Source organism: Lontra canadensis, unplaced genomic scaffold (assembly GCF_010015895.1).
Source record: "Lontra canadensis isolate GAN:19392208 unplaced genomic scaffold, GSC_riverotter_1.0 scaffold1, whole genome shotgun sequence".
Lineage (NCBI taxonomy): Eukaryota > Metazoa > Chordata > Mammalia > Carnivora > Mustelidae > Lontra > Lontra canadensis.
This window is the reverse complement of record NW_022630995.1, coordinates 29152660-29174690: the sequence shown is the minus strand read 5'-3', so window position 1 is coordinate 29174690 and position 22031 is coordinate 29152660. Positions and strand designations below refer to the sequence as shown.

Here is a 22031-nt window from a genome sequence, read left to right as displayed (position 1 = left end):
GTGCCTTTTTTCCCCCACCCACTCCACCCAGGTACTCACATTATGTTGTTGGCAATTTTAACAATCCCCACTTCTTACCATTTCTCACCTAAAGCAAGTTTCTTACCTGCCTGAGTCAGGAACTATTCATAACCACAGTCTCAGTCCTTTGAACACCCAGAAAATACATAGCCAGATGTCTGTGTATCTTCATGACTCGTAAAGTGTTCTATTACTGTAAGATCCCATGCTGCAATGGTATGTTTGTTCCTCTGCCTCCAGACAAGCTTGCAAATCTTCACAAAAGGCATGATGGCTTTCATTTGTGTATTATCTTAGTTTGTTTTCAGACATATATGAGAGTATAAAGAATATAGTAAACATCTTGTAACCATTACCAGCAGAAATGCCACCTCAAATATTATTGAAGCCTTCTCTCTCATTTATTCCTCCTCAATCACATTCCCCTAACTCTCCGAGGAAATAATTATCTTGGATTTGGTGTTTATCATTCCCATACAGGTGCTTAAATATTTACCACATAAATATATGTATTTCTATATCACATTTTCAACATTTATGTAAATGGCATCATATAATGTGTATACTTTCCTGACACTAACTTTCTTAGCTACATTATCGAAATTCATTCATGGTAATTTATCTAGTACTTTGATCCATTTCCATTGCTACACAGCATTATCTTTTAAGAATATTTCACAATATTCTCCCTTTTTCTATGTTCTCATTTTTTTTTCTATTTCCAATCTGTTATATAGCAAGTAATACTGCTACGAGCATTATTATACTACACTTTCAGAACAAAGACCTAAGAGTTACTCTAAATAAGAGCAAACTTTCTTTCTAAAGGGCCAATTAATAAACACTGTAGGCTTTACAGGTTGTACAGTATTACAACCACCCAATTTTGCTACTGTAGAGTGTGAAAGTCTTCACTGATGATACATAAATGAGTCAGAGTGGTTATATTCCAGTAGGTCTTTGTTTATAAAAATAGGTAACTGATAGGATTTGGCTGATGGCCCACAGAATATCCACCACTGCTGTAGAGTAAACCTACATGTGGGAATACCATAATGTATGTTATGTATATCCTCAACATAACAAGATATTTTCAAATTGAAATCCTAGAGGTCTGTACCCATGAACTCTCTTGTTTGTGTACAACTTGATATAAATAGAATATTTCATTTTAGCCATTGTGGTTAGTGTGGAATGGCTGATACTTCTACCATTGGATTTCTCTATTGACTAGTGAAATTTAACATATCTTCATATATTTATTAAACACTCTACTTTTTATGAAGGGTCTGTTTATTTCATGTACTCCATTTCCTCTTGGGTTGTATTTTTATTATTGAGTTATAGAAATTATTTACATTTTCTGAATATAAATATTTTAAATATTAAGTATACTATTAAGTATATTTACTGCTCAGTAAGAATTATAATAAAGATTATAAAGGTATGCAAATATCATAAATACATCCCTGTACATTTCTTCTAAAGATGTGAAAGTTCTGCTTTTTAACATTTAGGTTATGGAATTATTATGTATTATATGAGAAAAAAGTTCAACATGTTTTTTTGTTTGTTTGTTTGCTTGTTTTCAACTTCCTAGTACTATTTATTGACTGATTCATCTTTCTCCACAGATTTGTAATGACATTTCTCTGATGTATATAGTGCCCATACCTATGTACCCAGTGTCCATGTTTCTGAGATTTCTCTTCTTTGCTATTGTTTATTTATCGCTGCATTAATTCCAAAGTCATGGTTACTACAGTTATATAATAAGCATAATTAATAGTATTTTCAGTATTATTCAGTCAAAGGCAATTTTTAATTCCCATTATGGCTTTTCTTTTTCTTTACATAAGAGATACTGTGAAGTACGTTTGTATTTCCAAATGTATTGGTTTCCTTAATTATATTTTTGTCATTGATGTTTAATTTTGCTGGATTTCAATAAGTGACTATGTTCTGAAGATACCATTTCCAATTTATTAAAAATATCTTTGGATATAATGGTAATTCAGTCCATTTACATTTAATGTGATTACTTACATATCGGACATATCCCCAGGCTGTATTGTTTTTAGCAGTGACAATTAAAATTATGAAGATAGAAGGGATCACTTATATAGATGCGTCATGATTAACTTATGAAAATAAGGGGGAAAAATTCTAGAAAATTAAAGAAAATGAACCATTGAAGAGCAGAAATACACACACACACACACACAATAGCAGGAAAGAAAAATACCAAACCAAGGAAAAAGAAAATTTAAGAAGCATGTAGAGATAAACAGTGTCAAACAGGGGTGCCTGGGTGGCTCAGTGGGTTAAAGCCTCTGCCTTCAGCTCAGGTCATGATCCTGGGGTCCTGGGATCGAGCCCCATTCTCTGCTCAGCAGGGAGCCTGCTTCCCTCTCTCTGCCTGCCTCTCTGCCTAGTTGTGATCTCTGTCAAATAAATAAATAAAATCTTATAAATAAATAAATAGATAGATAAATAAAAGTAGTAACTGAAGCCTTGCTAATAGAGAATATAAAGAAAGATATTGGCACTCTCACTGCCCCCATAAATCGATGCTGGTCATAGAGGTAAACCACTCAGGAATGGTCGAGTGATGTCTCCTTCATTTGCTCTTAGTGTTTTAGAATCAGGTGAATTTGCAAGTTATAGAATTTAGTTTTGATTAAATTAACTCGAACAAAAATAGACAAATGGCTTCAAAAGATCATTGCTAAATGACAGCATGGATTGAAGAAAACACTAATCATTACGCAAGCACAAGTGAACAACAACAGCGAACGAGTATCTGTTCTATGCCTAACATGAGGTCTTCATTAGCCACATAAAAAATGGTGAACTAATCAAGTCTTACAAGAAATCTGCAAAGCAAATTTATAATTATCAATGGGGCTATTTAAAGTATGAGTTCATAACCACTGTTTCCTAATGATGACATTCATCTTAAGCACATATTGTACCCTGGAATAATGGTTACTGTGGCATAAGGCCATTGCAAGCAGCAAGTTGTTTTAAAAACTAAACACTCAGAACATGAGGAGAAGCACTTAGAATTGGTGGATGACTTTTTAAAAATTAGCGTGATGGTTCAGTAACCAATAGCCAATGACAGATTTCTTAGATTTGAATTTATGTATCTTTTTCACCCATAAGTTACCAAAATAAATATTAAAATATAAATTTAGAATAAGATCTTTGATTGTTATTATTTTAAAGTACTTAAGAAAAATTTTAAAATAATACAGTTAAACAGATGAATTGCTAAAATATTATCATGAAGGACAATCTTAAGAGAACAAAAATAAATCTACTTTATTAATAAATATCATTATTTCTGAAATAATGATATGCATCTTACCTTTTATTATTCCAATTTCTGCATTACTGTTTATCTTATATTTTAATGTATTAATAAAAATATACAGGTAAATAAATAAATAAATAAATACAGTTGATTCACCAGTTTTTGTGGTTTTGTTTTCTAGATTAAAATGGCAGAATAAAGAGTATTTCAGTCAAATAATAATTATTGCATATCCATTAAGGATAACAGGATTTCCAAATTATTTGCACTTGATTTCCTTAAATGCATATAAAATGCATATTCTCAGTATTTGGAAAGATCTTTTCTTGAAAGATTCCTTAAAATAAACCTCAGGTTTGCCATGAGTGCGTACTAATAGAGTAAGTCAATGCTTTATCTGTGTTGCCAGACATACAAAATAGTGCAATTTCTTCATATAAACTGAAGACTTGGACCCATGAATTGAGATTCTAAAAGGAATAAATAACAACAAGATCAACTACAAAATCCCTCAGGGAATATACAAACAACTAAGAAGCAAATTTAGAAAGAAACCAAAAAAATCACAAAGATAGATTAGCATGCAGCTATGCCACAGTCTATGCTCAGGAGACGTGACTCTGACTGTTGGGTGAGACCGACAAGTTGAAGAATCCACATGCTTCAAGATTTGAAAAATTCTTTAACGGAAACTTATCCAAATTCTCCTTTTTATAGCTGGGGTTATAGCTAAATTGCATCAGTTTCCTGTCTCCAAGCTTGGTAGAGGCAAAACCCACACAAGGATACAACTTCCAGTGCAATGTTTTAACTACCAATAAGTATTATTTCCGTATTTGGTACTGCAAAACAAGGATGATTTCAAAGACACATTAACTTAGTGAAGGCAGAGTATTTTTTGTGCCTGATTACATTAATTATAAGTCAATGCATGTAGCCAATTTCTGAAGAATTCTATCTACTCACTGAAACATAACCAAGTTACAAGACTGCTCTGGGGGTGATTTCTTATTTACTTTGATTTACTGAGCATGTTTTAAAGTACCAAAATTTATTTCATTTTACCCTTTTTGCTAAAAAAAAGGCTAGTCTCCTCTGAGTAAATTCCAACCAGTGTATTTCTTCTATAACAAAGAAAAATGTGGTTCATGAAGCAGGTATGTAGCCATTAAAGAAATAACACCCTTGGAATATATAAGAATGGTTAAGCTCAAACACTCCCAGTTGGTACTCAAAAGAGTATGAAAAGTACATGTAGCCCAGTATTAGCATTGCAAAAATTGCAAAAAAAAAAAATGGAGAAGCTTTAGAACAGAGCAGCAGTGTGCCAGTCAATCCAGTTAATACAAGATCATAAAACCTTATTATGCAAAGAAGCTCACACAAACAGACTCAGAATACCACAGCTGCTGCCATCTCTGACCACTGTGCAGGTAAGGCGTCCAGGTTTTCTCTTTGGAACTGGGGGCTGGGCGAGTTTCACAAACAAATTAAAAACTGATACTACAGATTCAGAATCTGAGAGCAGATTATTAAAATATACCTAATAAAATATTCAAAATGATGAATAGTTATAATAGTTAAGTGCATTTTGCTTTATTGAATTTTTAAACTTCACAATAACTGTATTAAAATATGCAGAATATCCTAATTTCACAAGTGGAAAATACCTCAGAAACCATACCCATTTAAAGAGAGAGAGAGAATGCCAAGCTTTGAATTCAAGTGTGCTTCCTAACACCATTCCCTTTTTGTTACATCATACATAAAAACAATCCTTGAAGGCAGGACATCAGAGTGAAATTTCCATCTTTTATAGACCAGTTAATAGATGTTAGTCATGGATTGTGGAAGGTTACAGGGAGAATTTAGTTGCAAAGTTGAGAATGGAGTTTTAGAATCTCTGTCGAAGTCTTCTTCCCACATTGAAAACTGACTTAAACATTAGATTAAAAGATAACAAAAATAATAAATCAAGTAATTTAAAACAGATGTTAAGAACTTAGGCTCTGTGGTTGGGTTGATTAGGGTACTTGACCTTGAGCAGGTCTTTTAATCTCACTATTCCAGATGACTTATCTATAAAATGGTGATAATAATAAAATCAACTTCTTCTTATAAGGACAAAGTGGATAATATGTTCAAAGTTCTTGGAAACAGTTTGGACATTAAGGAAGGAAGCTTGATATAAATCACCTTCGAAATATATTTTTTCCCCCATTCCCCAGACTCAACAACAGGGCAGTGGGACAAGTGAGGGACACCCAGCAGCAAAAGGTCATGAAATAAAGTGCCAATAGCACAGGCTGAGCCACACAAAGTCCATTAAGGAATAAGCCACCTGAGTTTTTGGTGTTTGGGCAATAAAGAGGTCACTGAGAAGATATCACAAATGTGCCGCATGAGAGAGCCTGCCTTTGCCGGCTATACAAACGGCACCAGTTGCCAAGAGGGAACCACCAACAGAATAAGCTAAGTAAAAATATATTTTCCTCCATTTTTATCATCTCCCTTTTTCTTGCCTCAACTCTGGCAGACCCAAAAAGAGGAGAGGAAGAGCAGATTATTGCCTTTTGCCCACTGCACATCTCTTAGCTGTGAACGTGGCTGTGAAAAGGAGAGAAGATCCAACCAGCATCAAAGACTGATGTTTCAATTGGCCTGCACTGGACTCTTTGATATTTGAAAGTGAACAGAAAACTACAGGATGCACTCAAGATATTGTCATGATGTTGGGGGTGGGGAGGGAGATCCAAAAATGAAGTGTTGTTGAATTTGATCAGTTGAATTTCTAAAGCCCTTGGGGTGAAGTCCAAACACTTTCTTGCAGCGTCCAAGTCCCAGCATGATCTCTCCCTCCCTTTCCTCCCTAGTCTGGTGTTTGGCAGTACCTACCCTCCCACTCTATTCTGCCTAGAGCAATACTGATACTTCAGGGCCTCTGATGTGTCCTGTTCCAACCAAGTCCCGAAACTCACTGATCTCTGCTACAGAGGCTCTTCCCCGCCAGTCTCTACATTTGGCCAACTTTCATTCCACACTAACAAGGACTGCGATCACCTTCTTCAACGCTGTAACACCAGCATGTAACAAACTGCCCGGAACACCGGAAATAAACAACAATTAGTCAATGAGTGAATGAATGAGAGGCATCTTTAGAAATTAAATGTAGTAACAAGGATTCTGGGCAACAAGAACTCTAATTCCTCTAAAGAGAAAGGCATCAGCAGAGGCATATGGTAGATAAGCTCTCAGATATCTTATGGCAGTCACCTACACGCAATACCTTAATCCTTAAATTTAACAGTGTGAAGTGTATAATGTTTGCATTTGTGTTTTTGTGTAACTATATTAAACTAAACACAGTAGTCTTTTAGTCTGTACAGTGGCTACATTTTAAAGAATGTTGACACTTATCAAAACAGCTATGCCATTAATCAGTCCTCTGGTAAAAGAGACCTACTGTGTTTTAAAGTTTCATTTGGAGATGGTTTTGCAGCTTTCTTTTTTGGGCAATTGGCCATAAGGCATTTGTGATCTGGCTCTGTGTTCCTTTCTAGCTTCATCCCTTCGTGACATCCTCATCCCACTCCTCATTCCCCCCACCCCCCCGCCAAGATCCTTTAAAGCATTCTGGGCTCAAGTCACACTGAATTTTTGCATTTTACTAAATTCAACAAGCCTTTCCAGTTTGTGCTAAAACACTCCCCTCATTTGTCCTCTGTAGTTATCTTCTTTTCCTAGAAACCTTCTCAGATATAGATATCCTATACCCACATACCCTCTGCTACATAGTCATCCATAAATACTTCAATAAAAGCATGATCCCACTGTTTCAAAGTTGATAACTTTTCTTAGCTGTTTCCTCACATCACTGTGAACAACTTGAGGACAAGCACTGGTTATACTTAGGGATTTCAGCTCCCACACGGCGACAGACACAGAGCACGTACTTAGTAAATCTTGTTGAAATGAGCAAACACAACTCACGCCTTGTAGTAGCTCAGACAGCAGAAAAGAAGAAAGATGTGAAGATTTTTATAATCCAGTATGCGAAGGCATAAAAACGTGAGTACGCCATGTGGTGGAACACAAGGACAAGGACTAACCCTACTTGGAGTAGCCAACAAAGACACTGGAGAAGATGAAACTTGAACTTGGCCTTGAATAAATGAAAGATCTCCAGTTGGCAAAGGAGGGAAGCATCACAAGAAAAGTGAAAAACATCTCCACAGAGTTGTTAAAGATAATGGTATGTTCAGAAAACAGTGAGTTCAATACAATCTTTAAAAAGAAAAACCTCACTGATAGTTATAATGCCTTACAGCTACTGCCCTCTGTCTCTCCTCCTCTCCTCAACCATGTTGCTTAAAAATGTTGCTTCCACGATTTCTCCATTTCCTCACCTCCCACATGCTCAACCCACTGCAATCTGGTTGCTTTTACCACGATCAGCAAATACCTCCGTGTTCTTAATCTAATGATACATTTGAATCCTTTTCTTGGCTTTTCCATAACATGATATCCTTGCTCTGTCCCTACTTTTGCAGTGCTCTCTTGCATTGGTATTGGGCGCCTGGGTGGCTCAGTGGGTTAAAGCCTCTGCCTTCAGCTCAGGTCATGGTCCTGGCATCCTGGCGTCCTGTGGAGAGCCTGCTTCCTCCTCTCTCTGCCTGCCTCCCTGCCTGCTTGTGATCTCTCTCTCTCTGTCAAATAAATAAATAAAATCTTTAAAAAAATTATATTCTCCTGGTGTGGTAGGAAACCATTGGGAAAATCCTCACCATGGGATATGAAACTTTGTGTCTGCCAACAATCTACATGTAATGGTAACCCCTAAGAAAATTTATGAGAGTAGCATCAATAGACAACATCTATTATTCTTGACTAGGGAAAACAAATTCTGTGTGACTCCCCCCAGAAGAGAGATTCCACCCTTGAAACTTGGAGAAAGAACATGCGACCTCTGCAATTTTAATTTTAAAAAATCACTCATGTTCAGAAAGTATAACTATTTATTATTTAGTTTATAAAAAGGGATGGGGGAATGTTAAGGAGTGCCCTTCTCTGTAAGAAGTCAAGAGAACTATCACCTGAACCCCACCCTCTTGCAGGAAGGTAGGATGGAGTCAATCTAGTCAAACTGCCTTTATTTGCCCTCTTTTCTGAAACTATTACCCCACTCCCTAGGTTAGATTTTACTCTGGGCAAAATCCAAGAGTCCTCCCCATTACCACATGAATAATACCACCATCAGTATACAGAATCCTACCTTTTTTTTTTTTTTTCCCAAGATTTTATTTATTTATTTGACAGAGAGATCACAAGGAGGCAGAAAGGCAGGCAGAGGGGGTAAGGGGAAGCAGGCTCCCCGCTGAGCAGAGAGCCTGATGTGATTCGGGGCTCGATCCCAGATCCCTGAGAGCTGAAGGCAGAGGCTTAACCCACTGAGCCACCCAGGCGCCCCTACAGAATCCTACCCTGACAGAAAAATGTAAATGATACAAACATCTGACTATTGTTCATCATTGCATCTAATAAGGAATAAAAGACAGTGATTTCTAACTTTTGTTGTTAAGGATCAAAACACAGTCTGTTTCAGAGAAGGAAATCCTCCTTTATGTTGACAGACACCTACAGTCGCTTCAGAGTCTCCTCTAAAATCTGTTTCATTCTCTTGTATTCTAGAGCTTCTGTGAAAGTACAATGACCATTTCACTCGAAATCTCTTTCTTGCACAATGTTATACATGCCCATGGTTTCAACTACCATCACATGACTCCCTATGCTTTCCTCCCAAATTCTGCATATAGGACGGCACCTAGACATCGCTGATTAAATCTCTCACAAAGACCCAAACTCATTGTATCCAAAACATAAGTACTCATCCTCCAAACACCAAAACAACAGCAAAGTAAACTTTCCCTTCTGTGTATCACATCCCCATGAATGGTACCACGCATCCAATCTCCCAAAACTTCATCCTGTGCTTCCTTCAACCCCTGCATCCAACAGATCATCAAGTCTGACTAATACGAACATGTGGAGATCTACATTTTTTCAGTTTTTCCAGCTTTGGTACCACTAATTTGGCCCAGTCCATAGTCATTCTTGTGTGGAATAAAAGAGCTTCCAAACTATTTTTTCCTTTCCCTATCTTCTAATACAAATTACTGGATTGCAAAAAATCTGACTCCATCACATGTTCTCTATATTACTCCAACCCCCTACCTTAAAATGGCTTTTTGCTGCTTTAGCATAAAGTCATAAAGTCAAATACCTTAAACTGTTAAAAGGTAGACTAGCATACCCCACGACTAGCAATTACAGTTCCACAGATTGTAGAAGGAACCCAGGAAACAATCCAATCCAAGTGTCCATGAATCACATTTTAAGGGACAATATTAAAAACTCTAAGAAGATACTGGAAAATACTGACTAGCTGAATGAATGCTCTCAAAGACTAATTTCTATCCTTCCAAAATATTAGTAACTTTCCAGTCATCAACTTCAACAGGCCAATTTTGAGGTGGGTAAAATGACTGCTTGTGGTAAATAGTATTTGCCATGTTTATAACAGGTTTCCTTATCTAGCTACATTTACAAATGACAACTTCTGATAAGGGTTAACACCTAAGTCCAGTGTCAATTTTTGACCAAATGTCAAGATCTAATAACTCTCTCAGTCTCCCTATGATGTTAACCACCAAAATACAGAATACCTCAATAGCTTCTGGTGAGTCTAAGAGATAATGCACTCTGTTTTCAAAGGGACAGAAAATGATTAATCAAGGGGATTTAAATGATCAATAAACCAAAGTCATAACTTAATCTGACAGCCTGCTTCTTAATAGCCTAATGGGCAACTCAGGTTCAGAAATCTGGAGGTAATTTCAAAATTTGCACTGTTTAATTTCTAACCCTAACACTTAGCACTGCAAGAGATTACCATTTGGACTGGGGTTTTTAGTTTAGGTTTTAGCGCAGTAATTGGTAGCTATACCACTTATGCCTAAAGAACATGCACACACAGTGAAAATGTTTACTAATATGGAAAAGACCTATGTAGAAACTAAGGAGAAAAGAAAAAGCAAAAATAACAGAGGAATGAGTTATAAATTGTTAAAATGCACATGCCTACTGCAAACTTTGTCAACTGTCAGCTACTAGTACATTCCCAACTTTAATTACCTTCTTACTCATGAATTTTTTAGATGTTGAAATAAAAGATTTTTAAACTTAATTGCAAACACTGTAATTAGAATCTTTAATTATAATTTAGATCTGCAACTTTCTTTGGACAATTACACTAGTTAATGATTCTAAGATAACAGAATGTAAGTGTGTGTGTATGTGTGTGTGTTCCCTTGGTTCTTAATTCCTTTTGTTATGCTGCTTTTTCCTCTCAGGCTAATGTCACAACAAATCTACATCACTGACCTGAACAGGATGTAGGGGTTTGGGTCTATGCACACTGCATAGAAATTAGTGTATTAGCTAAGCTATTAAAAGTGAAATTAAATATATTCTTTAATTTTTTCTCATTACCAAACTGCTTCTATAAGGCATGAGTTAGATATTTTCATGTCCACTTGCACATATGGTTAATAATAATGTGTTTTCCTTCCACATATAATATATTTCATTTTCTTTGGAGTGTCACAGATAAGTTTCACTTCTTGGCCATCTATACTAACATAAATTTAAATTTTTCCTCATTTATTTATCTTGCTTTCCAGCAAAAGTAATATCAAGATTGAAAATCATTATATTTGGTGATGATGAAGACCAAATCATTTCTCGTTATAAAATGTATATATGTTTTTAAGTTGAGTTCTGTCTTGCCTAATAGGTTCACAATATGAGCGTGTGTTTGTGTCCACACACGCACATGTGTGTGTTACATGTGTATAGAGGTTAGTCAACTTTAATTTCCTCCAGTTTCATCTTTCTTCTTAGATTTGGACAAATAACAAACAATACCTGTTGACTGATGAAACTATCTCTTGTCTCTCACTCAAAATCCTTCCCATATCACACAGTATTATGTATACCAATTATTAGTGTATTGTCTCTGAGCTCCAAATGCAGACTCCTTTCCCCTTTTTTGGAAGACAGCTCCGTGTGTGTGTGTGTGTGTGTGTGTGTGTGTGTGTGTTTTCTTTGCTTGTTTGTGATGCTTCATCCCAAATGTAGATGCTGTCTTTTGCATATACTAGTTCTGCAGTACTTAGAGCCTTCTTTTACCCTGTTTTATTATTAAAGCACCTTGTTCTAGCTAATAATTCATTTTATTAGATTTTCCCTGTTCAAACTACATTTATAGATCCTTTCCTCTGACTGGACTCTGATGACAAAGTACGTGCCCCCTTGATGGTTTTGCAATTCGTAAAACTTCCTCCAAGCCAGCTACGGGCAGGACTGAGTAAACAAGGTGAATAAAGATGGAAATAATGTAGAAAATCTGACATGACCTAAAGAATTCTATAGGACCGTATTAGGCTAGGTAATGCAAGGGAAATGAATCATTAGGAAAAAGGTCTGGGGCCTTAGAGTGTTTCAAGAGCCCACCAAGATGTTAAGTATGTACTTCATCTAGGGAATATCTCTACATACAAAGTGCACGTGCACATTTCTCTCTTTCTCTCTCTCACACACACACTACAAAATAGAAAAGGAAAACTAAAAAATCAAAGTAGTTTTTTATTTAAATATTTCCAACTACAACTCTACTTGAATTCAATTTAACCCAGATCATTTGGATTGTGAGCACATTTTAATGTTTAAAACAATATGTAGCAAGGTCTTCCCAGATAGGAAGCAAATTTGGAGCTTGCTAAAATTTTTTAAAGTTCTTGAGCTTGATTCACTGAAGAGGGCAAAATTTTTAATTCAATTCAGACCAAAGAGTTTAAGTTTGTTCTGTTGTTAACGGCCGCATACCTAACAACAGCTACCAACTTTTTACTTTTATTTTTCTGTCCATCAGCTTGTTAATAAGTACCCTGTTTTTAAGAATAACAGCAGCAAACAGAACCACAGACCCATAACCATTAGAAGCATGATTGCCTGATAATGACTCTTTCACTCACACATGGTCCTGTCCTAGCTCTGGGGCAGACTGTCCTTAACCTCTGAGTCTTCAACTTCACATGTCAGCAGTCCCTGTGCTGCCTTTCAACTTGACATCGGTGGATTCCTTATGTTGACTGCTAGGCTTTCGTTCCTGTTGCAGAATTATAATGCCTTTCCCATTTCTTTCTTAGTTGATTTTTTTCCCAGAATTTACAATTTGCAAAAACAGATACATTTCCCGACAAATGTCTGCAAGGAATTTCTACATGGAAGCACTTACTAAATGATCACAGTTTCTTTTCTGTTTTTCTTTTTTTTTCTAAACTTCAGCTTTACTAAGGTATAACTGACAAATAAAATTATAAGCTATTTAAAGTGTACACAGTAGTGATATACATATACATTGTGAAAGCATTCCCCCATCTAGTTAATTAACTCATTCACTAACTTATATTTATCTGTGTGTGTGTGTGTGTGTGTGTGAAAACATTTAAGCTCTACCTTCTTAGAAAATTTCAATTATACAATACAGTGTTATTAACTATAGTCACCATACATTAGATCCTCAGACCTTATTCATCTTATAGCTGAAATTTGTACTCTTTTACCAACCTCTCCCTACTACCCCACTCCCAACCCAAGGCAACTTCTTATCTACTCTCTGTTTCTGAGTTTGACTTAGAAAAATCATATCTCTCGTGTAGGTAATATCATGCAGTATTTGTCTTCCTCTGTTTGTCTTATTTCACATAGCGTAATACCCTCAAGGTCCCTTGTGTTGCCACAAATGCAGATTTTAGGTTTTTCCCATTACCAAAGATATTCATATATATAATATATGAATTATATATGAACTATATATCTGTATAATATACATAATGTTTCCATATCTTGGCTCTTATGAATAATGCTGCAATGAACATGGGAGTGCAGAAATCTCTTTGAAATCCTGTATTCATCTCCTTTGAATATATACCCAGAAATGGAATTAATGAATCATATAATAGTTCCCTTTTGGGGGTACCTGGGTGGCTCAGTCAGTTAAGTGTCTGCTTTTGGTTCAGGTCACGATCTCAGGGTCCTAGGATTGAGTCCCTCATAGGCTCCCTGCTCAGTGGGGAGCCTGCTTCTCCCTCTCCCTCTTCCACTCCCCCTGCTTGTGTTCTCTTGCTCTCTCTGTCAAATAAATAAATAAATAAATAAAATCTTAAAAAAAAATGTGTTCCCTTTTTAAATTCTGAGAAACCTTACCATTTTCCATAGTGGCTGCACCAATTTATATTTTCACCAACAGTGTACAAGTGTTCCTTTTTCTCCACATCATAAACAACACTAATCTCTTGTCTTTTTAATGACAAACATACTTGACAGGTATGAGGTGCTAGCTCATGGTGTTAAAGATTGACATTTTCCTGAGGATTAGTAGTACTTGGTGCCTGACATGTGTCTGCTGGTTATCTGCATATCTTCTTTGTAAAAATGTCTGTTTGGGGGCGCCTGGGTGGCTCAGTGGGTTAAGCTTCTGCCTTCAGCTCAGGTCATGGTCTCGGGGTCCTGGGATCGAGCCCCGCATCGGGCTCTCTGTTAAGCGGGGAACCTGCTTCCCCCCATCTCTCTGCCTGTCTCTCTGCCTACTTGTGATCTCTGTCTGTCAAATAAATAAATAAAATCTTTAAAAACAATGTTTGGTTTGTCTTCCTTTTTTAAATTTGATTGTTAGGATTTTTTTTTTTTTTTTTTTTTTTGCTACTGAGTGGTGTCAGTTCTTTATTTATTTTCGTTATTAACACCTTATCAGACATATGATTGGCAAATATTTTCCCACATTGTGTAGGTTGCCTTTCCATTTTGTTGATGGTTTCTTTTGCTGTGAAAAAGCTTTTCGGTTTGATGTAGACCCGCTTCTTTATTTTTACTTTTGATCTCAGATCCAAAAAAACCATTACTAAGATTGATGTCAAATGGCTTCACTCCCATGTTTTCTTCTAGTGGTTTTATGGTTTCAGTAGTTCTGTTCAAGTCTTTAATCCATTTTGAGTTGAAGCTACCTGCTTTCTAAATGTGTTAGTAATCCACCATAAGATCAGAACAAAGAGGATTAGTCTAATCCATTGTCACCACTGGAAAAAAGTCACCTTCCACATTTTGCCAAAAATATATGAATGAGTTTGTCCAAAATCTCCAGAAAACAAACATTTCAATTGTCTAAGAGAAGTATATGTTTTTCTATTTTTGAGATTTTAAGTAAAATAAATACCTTTTGTAAAAAAAATTAAAAATAAAACCCAAAAACATTAAAGGTAACTGAGCAACTTCACAACACAATATAGATTCACAAAATTCAATGTTGTGAATGAATAATATTCACAACACAAGATAGACAACATTGGAAATTATGATATTTTGGGTTCTATATTATTTGCCTTTCTGTTTTGGCTGGTAATAATACACCAAAGGTAACCATAAAAGAACCATGTATATACGATCTTGCTAGTTTTTCAGTGTCAGATGAAATTCTAACTCTCCTTGACTCCACATAAAGGTTAGGTGCTCATTCTCACTGTGTCTTTCTAATATTTGGGAGATTCTACTGAGACAAACAGAGCAAATACATTGTCTTTTCAGTCAGCCAATAGTGTTTGGAATACATATTCTTACTAAATATGTCTCCGTTACCTTTTAAGTTCCTGTACACTTAAAACTGACCTACGGAAAGAAGCAGATGAATATTTCAGATCACAAAAGAAGATACCACAAAAGAGGAGGAAGGATTATGTTGAAAGGATTTTTTTTTTCTGTTGCTGTGGAATTGTGGTTAAGGCTTAGAGTTAAGGGGGGGGGGCACTTAAATCTTCATATTGGAATCTGAAAGAACTTCAAAGACCTGCTAGTGTTTAGTATCAACCAAGTCACCAAAGTTGGGGGTCATTACCCCTGTGCCACCTTACAGTTTGAGCCATCCAAGTCAATGTAAGAAAAGGACCATGAAGCTGGAGAAGAGTCTCTGGTAGAAGACAAAGCAAGTGTTTTCAATGACAGAAATGGCGTATCTGCTTCCTGAAGGAAAGGTAAAGAGGTCCCAATATATTGGCTATGTTTATTGATGCCTGCATTCAAGGAAAACTTCGTTTTTGTGTGTTTATCCCAGTGAAAAGCCACCAAACTTGGTGTTCTTCCCCTTGGGTTGTCAGAGAAGGAGGGGAGTTGGGGGAAGGTGACATGATGGAGGATGACCAGGCAAAGAAAGGATAAGAGCATTTCCTTGAACTCTTACTTTCTGGGCCATAAGGAAGGTGGATGGAGTCTTTCAACAAAAATTTCTATTCCTGAGAGCTATCGTTAGCAATAGAAAAGGAAAACCAAATAAATACTAAAATTTTGATGCTTAATTAATAATTATCTATGATGTTTCTAGCCTGCCAGTTTCTAACCCAACAGACCAACTTCCTCCTCTTTACCCATCTCATTTTAGAGAAAAGTAAATACCAATTCCATGGAATCCAAGAATGTCAAGATTCTGTTTTCTTTAGATTGATTTATATATGCCTACTACGTATGTAGCATGTAGGTATTGTATGTGTTTAGGGAATGTGAAAAGGACCCTACCTCCAATGGAAGTTTTGCATTTATAGCACTGACCATGAGCACATTGTGCAAGGAGTGGTTGTCTATGAAACTATACAGATTTTACTTATCAAAGTCCAAGCAGGTCCTTCAATTGTAGAAAATGGTTCTCAATGATATAATTATTTGTATTTCACTAATTGTTTACCACACTGTAGCTACATGGGCAAACTCTGAAACTGAAAGAATATAAAATGTGAAGGGTTAATATAAACACTCAAGGAAGAATAGTGTACCACTGACAGAAACAAGTATCCTTAAGTCTCCAAGTATTTGGATCAATTAGGCATGAGACAGACACATCATTCTATAACACTAAAAATATTTGCTTATTCTAACCTCCCCCCATATAATGGGAACATAATATGAAATAAAAATACTATTTAATGAAAAACTCACCATATCTGTATCTGAGACAGGGCCAAAACTGGTCACGTAGATGTTAGTGAAGACTTCAGTAATACTGTCTGATACGAGAAAAAGAGATTAAATATAGATAATATATAATGAAAGCCACTGAAAGAGAAGGGGTCAAGTACATGGAATGATTAGAAAGCTCTGTGATATTTAAGAATATTGGTTTTTACTTTCTCTTCAACTTTCACAAACAACAAAAATTTCTATAATGCCCAATTATTTCATAGATTCTCACAATCCTAAATGCTAAATTCCTGGAAGCATTATGGCATTTTTACTTGGAAACTATACCTGATTTGGAGCATTTTGTTTTAAACATATTTCTGATAATTAATAGTTTCTCAGAATCTGTGTTAACTGAACTAGTTTACAATAAATTTACTACCAGTACTAAAAATAAAGTGTGGTTAGTATGGTTGCTATTTGATAGAGTGCTAAATCTGGTTTTTAAACTAAATATTTCAGATGGTACTTCATGATGGTACAGGTTTAGTCTGTAGACTGTAAATTAGTATATCTTCTCAATAAACCACAGAAATGAATTGTTATTTGTTAGAAACAAATATAATTCAGATTAATATAAAAAGCTTCATTATTCAGTGACATAAAAATAAAAGCAATTAACAGACATTAATCACAATGGATTATTTCCATACAAACTTGTCTTTAAAGGTATTTACAAATGCATGAAATGTTAAAATTTACTTGAATTAGATTCAAGTTACATAACTTATGTTATGTAACTTATTAACTGTAACACAATTAACTAGATTGCTCTTTTTTTAAAAGATTTTATTTATTTATTTGTTTATCTATCAAATAAATAAGTAAAATTAAAAAAAAAAAGAGCTATCCAGTTAACAGAGAGAGACAGCGAGAGAGGGAGCACAAGCAGGTGAAGCGGGAGAGGGAGAAGCAGGCTCCCCACTGAGCAGGGAGCCCCATGTGGGATTCAATCCCAGGACTCTGGGATCATGACCTGAACCAAAGGCAGATGCTTAATGACTGAGCCACCTAGGCACCCCTGAATTGCTCTTTTAGCCCCATGATTTAGATCTTTTAAGTAAGCCAAATAGTGATGGAGGAAAGGCTCAAAAGGACTTGAAAAGAATACTTCTTCCAATGTACTTATAGAAAAAAAAATACATCATTAATTTCTATCATCATGAACTGAGTGTCTCATTTATTATCAAATTTGTAATTGCACAGAAGAAATATCACAAAATATTTTTCATATTGTACTGGACACTAATTCAGAACCATAAAAGGGAGAGTAAACTAAGTCTGGGTATACTGTATCCAATATGACCAAAATAAAAAGCAAAAAGGATTTTGAAATAACAGAGCAGACTTTGAATGTTTAGACTTCAAAGTCTTGAAATATAACAATCTGCATGACAATCCTATGAGATAAGTTCTCTGTTATTATCTCAATATCTACATGTACACTTATCTCTATACAGACAGGTAAGGAAGGGTGCCTAATGACCCACCTTGGTAGAGTGAATAGAGCCAGGTTTTAGAACCCAGGCAATCTGGCTCGTAAGCCCTAAGGGAAAACCAAAGCTAAAACTGTTTTCTCATTAACTAAGTATTTCTATTCACTGTATTCACAATACTCTACACCAAAAAAAAATGCAGTGTTCCAAATAAATGCATTTATTCAGCTTTATTATTTTCTATTCTATTTTATTTTAAAAACTATTTTCATGAAATTTTATCATAAAACTCATCTGGGAAATAAATATGTTTATAAAGTTTACCCTCAGCTGCCAGCTGCCCCCAAGACCTGCCCAGAAAATCAGCTTTGTGGGCATTGTAGCTTGTGCAGTCTCAAACAGCCCTGTGCTTGCAAAAGCCCCAAGCTTGCTTTAGTGTCCTGTTTTTCTCTTTTAAAATTCCTTATTATCTTTTGAATAAAGGGCCCTGCATTTGCATCCTGGACTAGGTCCCACAAATCATGTAGCTGGTCCTAGACATGAATTATATACGCTGTTAGAAAGAAATTATGAAAATGGGACTCAGGTTTGTTTGCTTTTTCCTCTTATTCACACCAAATCAATACTGTCACACTTACTCAATAAACAATTGAATAAAACTTTAGTTATTATAGATATTGATTTAAAATGTTCCAGTGAAGAAAAATGGAAATGCTGAGGTAGTCTTCACCTAAAATAGAGGCAAATGAAATTATTCTCCTTAGTCTGAAGTAGCAGAACTCGAGAAGAGAGATGACAAAATGTGGGAATATATTCATGCTGAGGATATGAAGAATATCCATTATATGCCAAATGGCAGGTAAAGGGTATGGAAGGTTGTTATCAGTACCTTGTGGCTGCAAGGAAATGGCAGCTCAGAATCCAAAGAGAAAAAATGAGATTACCCTCAAAGCTCTAAGCACTAAGAGTGACACCTAAAGACACAGAACGCAGATATGCAAAATTACCTTAAATAAAGGATTTCATGGTTGATCAACTTTATAAGCACAGTGAAAGAATGGAGGCATTGCAAGGAATATTCTCCAGCTATGCAAGTTCAAAAAAAGGAAAATCAGCAAGACAAACACTGACCATGAATACCCAATAGCTAAGAGACTTGAGAAAGTGATTCTTGGTTATAGCAACAGAGATGTCAACAATCAACATGACTTAGTAAAATATTTTAGGGTGAGGACTACAGATATTTGGTACATCTAACACAGTTTCCTAAAGTTCTATTTTCAAAATGCTACCTCTGATTATGATTTGGCTTTCCATAGAGAAGAGAAGGGAAAAGAAAGAAAGGGGAGGGCAAGAGAGAAGAAAGAAGATTTTAAGCATTTCTGTGATTTGGGGATCTTGTGACACTCATCTGTCGAAGGCCGTAGTATCTTCTGGTTAATTGTTGTTTTCCCATATGGATTTAGAACAGGGTTAAATCGTGTTGCTAATTAATACCTGTTATAATATTGGGTGCCATGGGACAGGTGTCTGTCACAGAGTGAAGAAATGTACTAATAATCTGGTGGCAGCCTCACTCACCGAGGAGTGAGTACTCTCCACTTTAAGTACTGTGAGTTACCTTCTCAAATCCTGATCCCGTGGAGTGCAATCACCTTGCAGTGTCCTGACTGGGGACCTCCACCTTGGCTACTGCCGCTTTCGCTTCCCTTTTTGGTTGATTGTCTACCTGCCTTTAAGTTGCTCTTTAAATGTCCTCTCCTCGGAGCAGAGGTTAGCTATGCCCCTGTATAATATAAGTCTGCTTCCCTTATTTTCTCCCTGACACTTCCTTTTCATAGGACTTTTTAGAATTTACCTTTATTTTCATGCCTTATTTATTTATTTATTTATTTATTTATTTATTTTACTCACTTTCTGGTTTTGTTTATGTTTGTTCTGTCTCCCCAACCAGGATTCAGATTCATGAAAAGACAAGGACTATGTCATTTCTGTCCACTGTCCTATCACCAGGGCTTAGCACAATGTCTACCACATATTAGGTGTCCTATATTTAACAAATAATTTCTAACTATAGTTCATGTAGAATGTAAACCTTTTCCCAAGATATTTCACCTACATTACAGATACTATGAATAGCAGAATGAGTACTGTCATTAGTGAAGACAGAGCCCAAATTATCCATTGATACAGGGAGGTTGAAAGCCTGGGGAACTGGATCCCAGTGAAGACAATTTATTTTTTTCATTAAAAATCATTTATTGCCAAGAAATGCTAATCATCATCTGAGTTTTCAGTGAATTATAATCTTTTTGCTGGAAGGTTCTTGTCTCAGTGTTAACAGCTACTAACTGATCAAGGTGCTGTTTGCTGAAGGTTGGGGTAGGTTATATGAAGCAAAAGGAAAGAATATATTAATGAAAAACACTATTTCAGTGGAAACCAAAATTCAATTTTTGAACAAACAATAAGTGGCTTTTAACATAAATGTATACCATGAGTTACCTCAAAATAATTGTTTGTAAGCTAAATTCTTGGCTTTAGACATGCCAACAGCAAAATATGCAGAAGAGAATCTTCTATATAGGTTTTTCCAAGGCAAAAACACCAGGAGGTTAATAATAAGTAGTTGAGGAGAAATAAGGGCTGCATGTAGTACAGGTGTGATTCTAGGATGCCTAAGTGGCTCTTGCCTTCTGCCATCTGCCTTCAGCTCAGGTCATGTTCCCAGGGTCCTGGGACCTAGTCCCGCATCAGGTTCCCTGCTCAGAGGGGAGCCGGCTTTTCCCTCTGCTTGCCACTCCCCTGCTTGCATTCTCTCTCTCTCTCTCTCTTTTTCTCTCTCTCTTTGACAAATAAATAATAATGAAAATAAAAGCGTCAGAAAAACACAACAACAGGTGTGATCTTTAGGAACAATCATCAAATTCAGGATTTGAAAGGCAGTTATCACTGGGGAGAGAGGAAGGGAATAACCTTCTCAGGGTTACAGAGGGGGTTTCTAATGGTTTCTAATGTATTCTATTATTTTCCTTTTTTTTTTAATTGATCTTAATTTTGGCAAATTCTAAGACTTGATGAAACTGGTCATCAAATAAATCATACTATTCCCTGTACTCTTTGGAATGTTTGAAATACTTCATAAAAAAATAATGAATGGCCCTGAAGGATATCCAAAATGAACATGTAAATAATTTCAAGAAAGGCTTAGGGGTACCTGGGTGGCTCAGAGGGTTAAGCCTCTGCCTTCAGCTCAGGTCATGGTCTTAGGGTCCTGGGATCAAGCCCCACATTGGGCTCTCGGCTCAGCGGGGAGCTTGCTTCCCCCTCTCTCTCTGCCTGCCTCTCTGCCTACTTGTGATCTCTCTCTGTGTGTCAAATAAATAAATAATTTTTTTTTAAAAGAAGGCTTAAATTAATTGGAAAAAAAACTGTTCTTCATTAGGTAATGCTGCATACAATAAAATTAAATTGTTATTTAAATTTTAGTTAACATACAGAGCAATATTAGTTTCAGGAGTAGAATTCAGTGATTCATCACTTACATATAACACCCAGTGCTCAATCACAAGTGTCCTCTTTAACACTCACCATCCATCTAGCCCATCTCCCACACACCTCCCTCCATCAACCCTCAGTTTGTTCTCTATTATTAGGAGTCTCCTGTGGATTCGTTTCCCGTTCTCCCTTTCCCCCCTTCCCATATGTTCCTCTATTTTGTTTCTTAAATTTCACAATAAGTGAAATCATTTGGGTCTTTCTTTGATTGACTTATATCTTTTAGTATAATATATTCTAGTTATATCCACATCACTGCAAATGACAAGATCTCATTCTTTTTGGTGGCTAAGTAATATTCCATTGTGTATATATACCAAACTCACTTTCAAAAATCCTTTGCAAATAGTCCAGTCTGGTTCATGAATACAGTTAATATGTGTAGGCAGGTTGGGGTAATATGGGGTAGGAAGTTTATAAAGAAAGAGAGGATGTATCAAAAGAGACCCAGTGTACCACAATGTTGAGAATATTATCTCTCTTTCTGTGGCAGCAGAACATTGACTGAAGGACTTCAGGAGAATCTTACCTGCCAGGATACTATACTAGAACTGTTATGTTACATTTTAACAGTGGGA

The 22031-nt window shown here is 36.1% G+C and overlaps 1 protein-coding gene across 2 annotated transcripts in view; it reads right to left on the bottom strand.

Moving 5' to 3' along the window:
- GABRA2 (gamma-aminobutyric acid type A receptor subunit alpha2) overlaps positions 1-22031 on the bottom strand; it is a 120613-nt gene that overhangs the window by 53211 nt on the left and 45371 nt on the right. For both annotated transcript variants that reach the window (XM_032852458.1, XM_032852449.1), the window contains exon 4: positions 16439-16506. In XM_032852458.1, coding sequence (XP_032708349.1) covers positions 16439-16506 — 68 coding nt within the window. The remainder of the gene's footprint in view (positions 1-16438; positions 16507-22031) is intronic.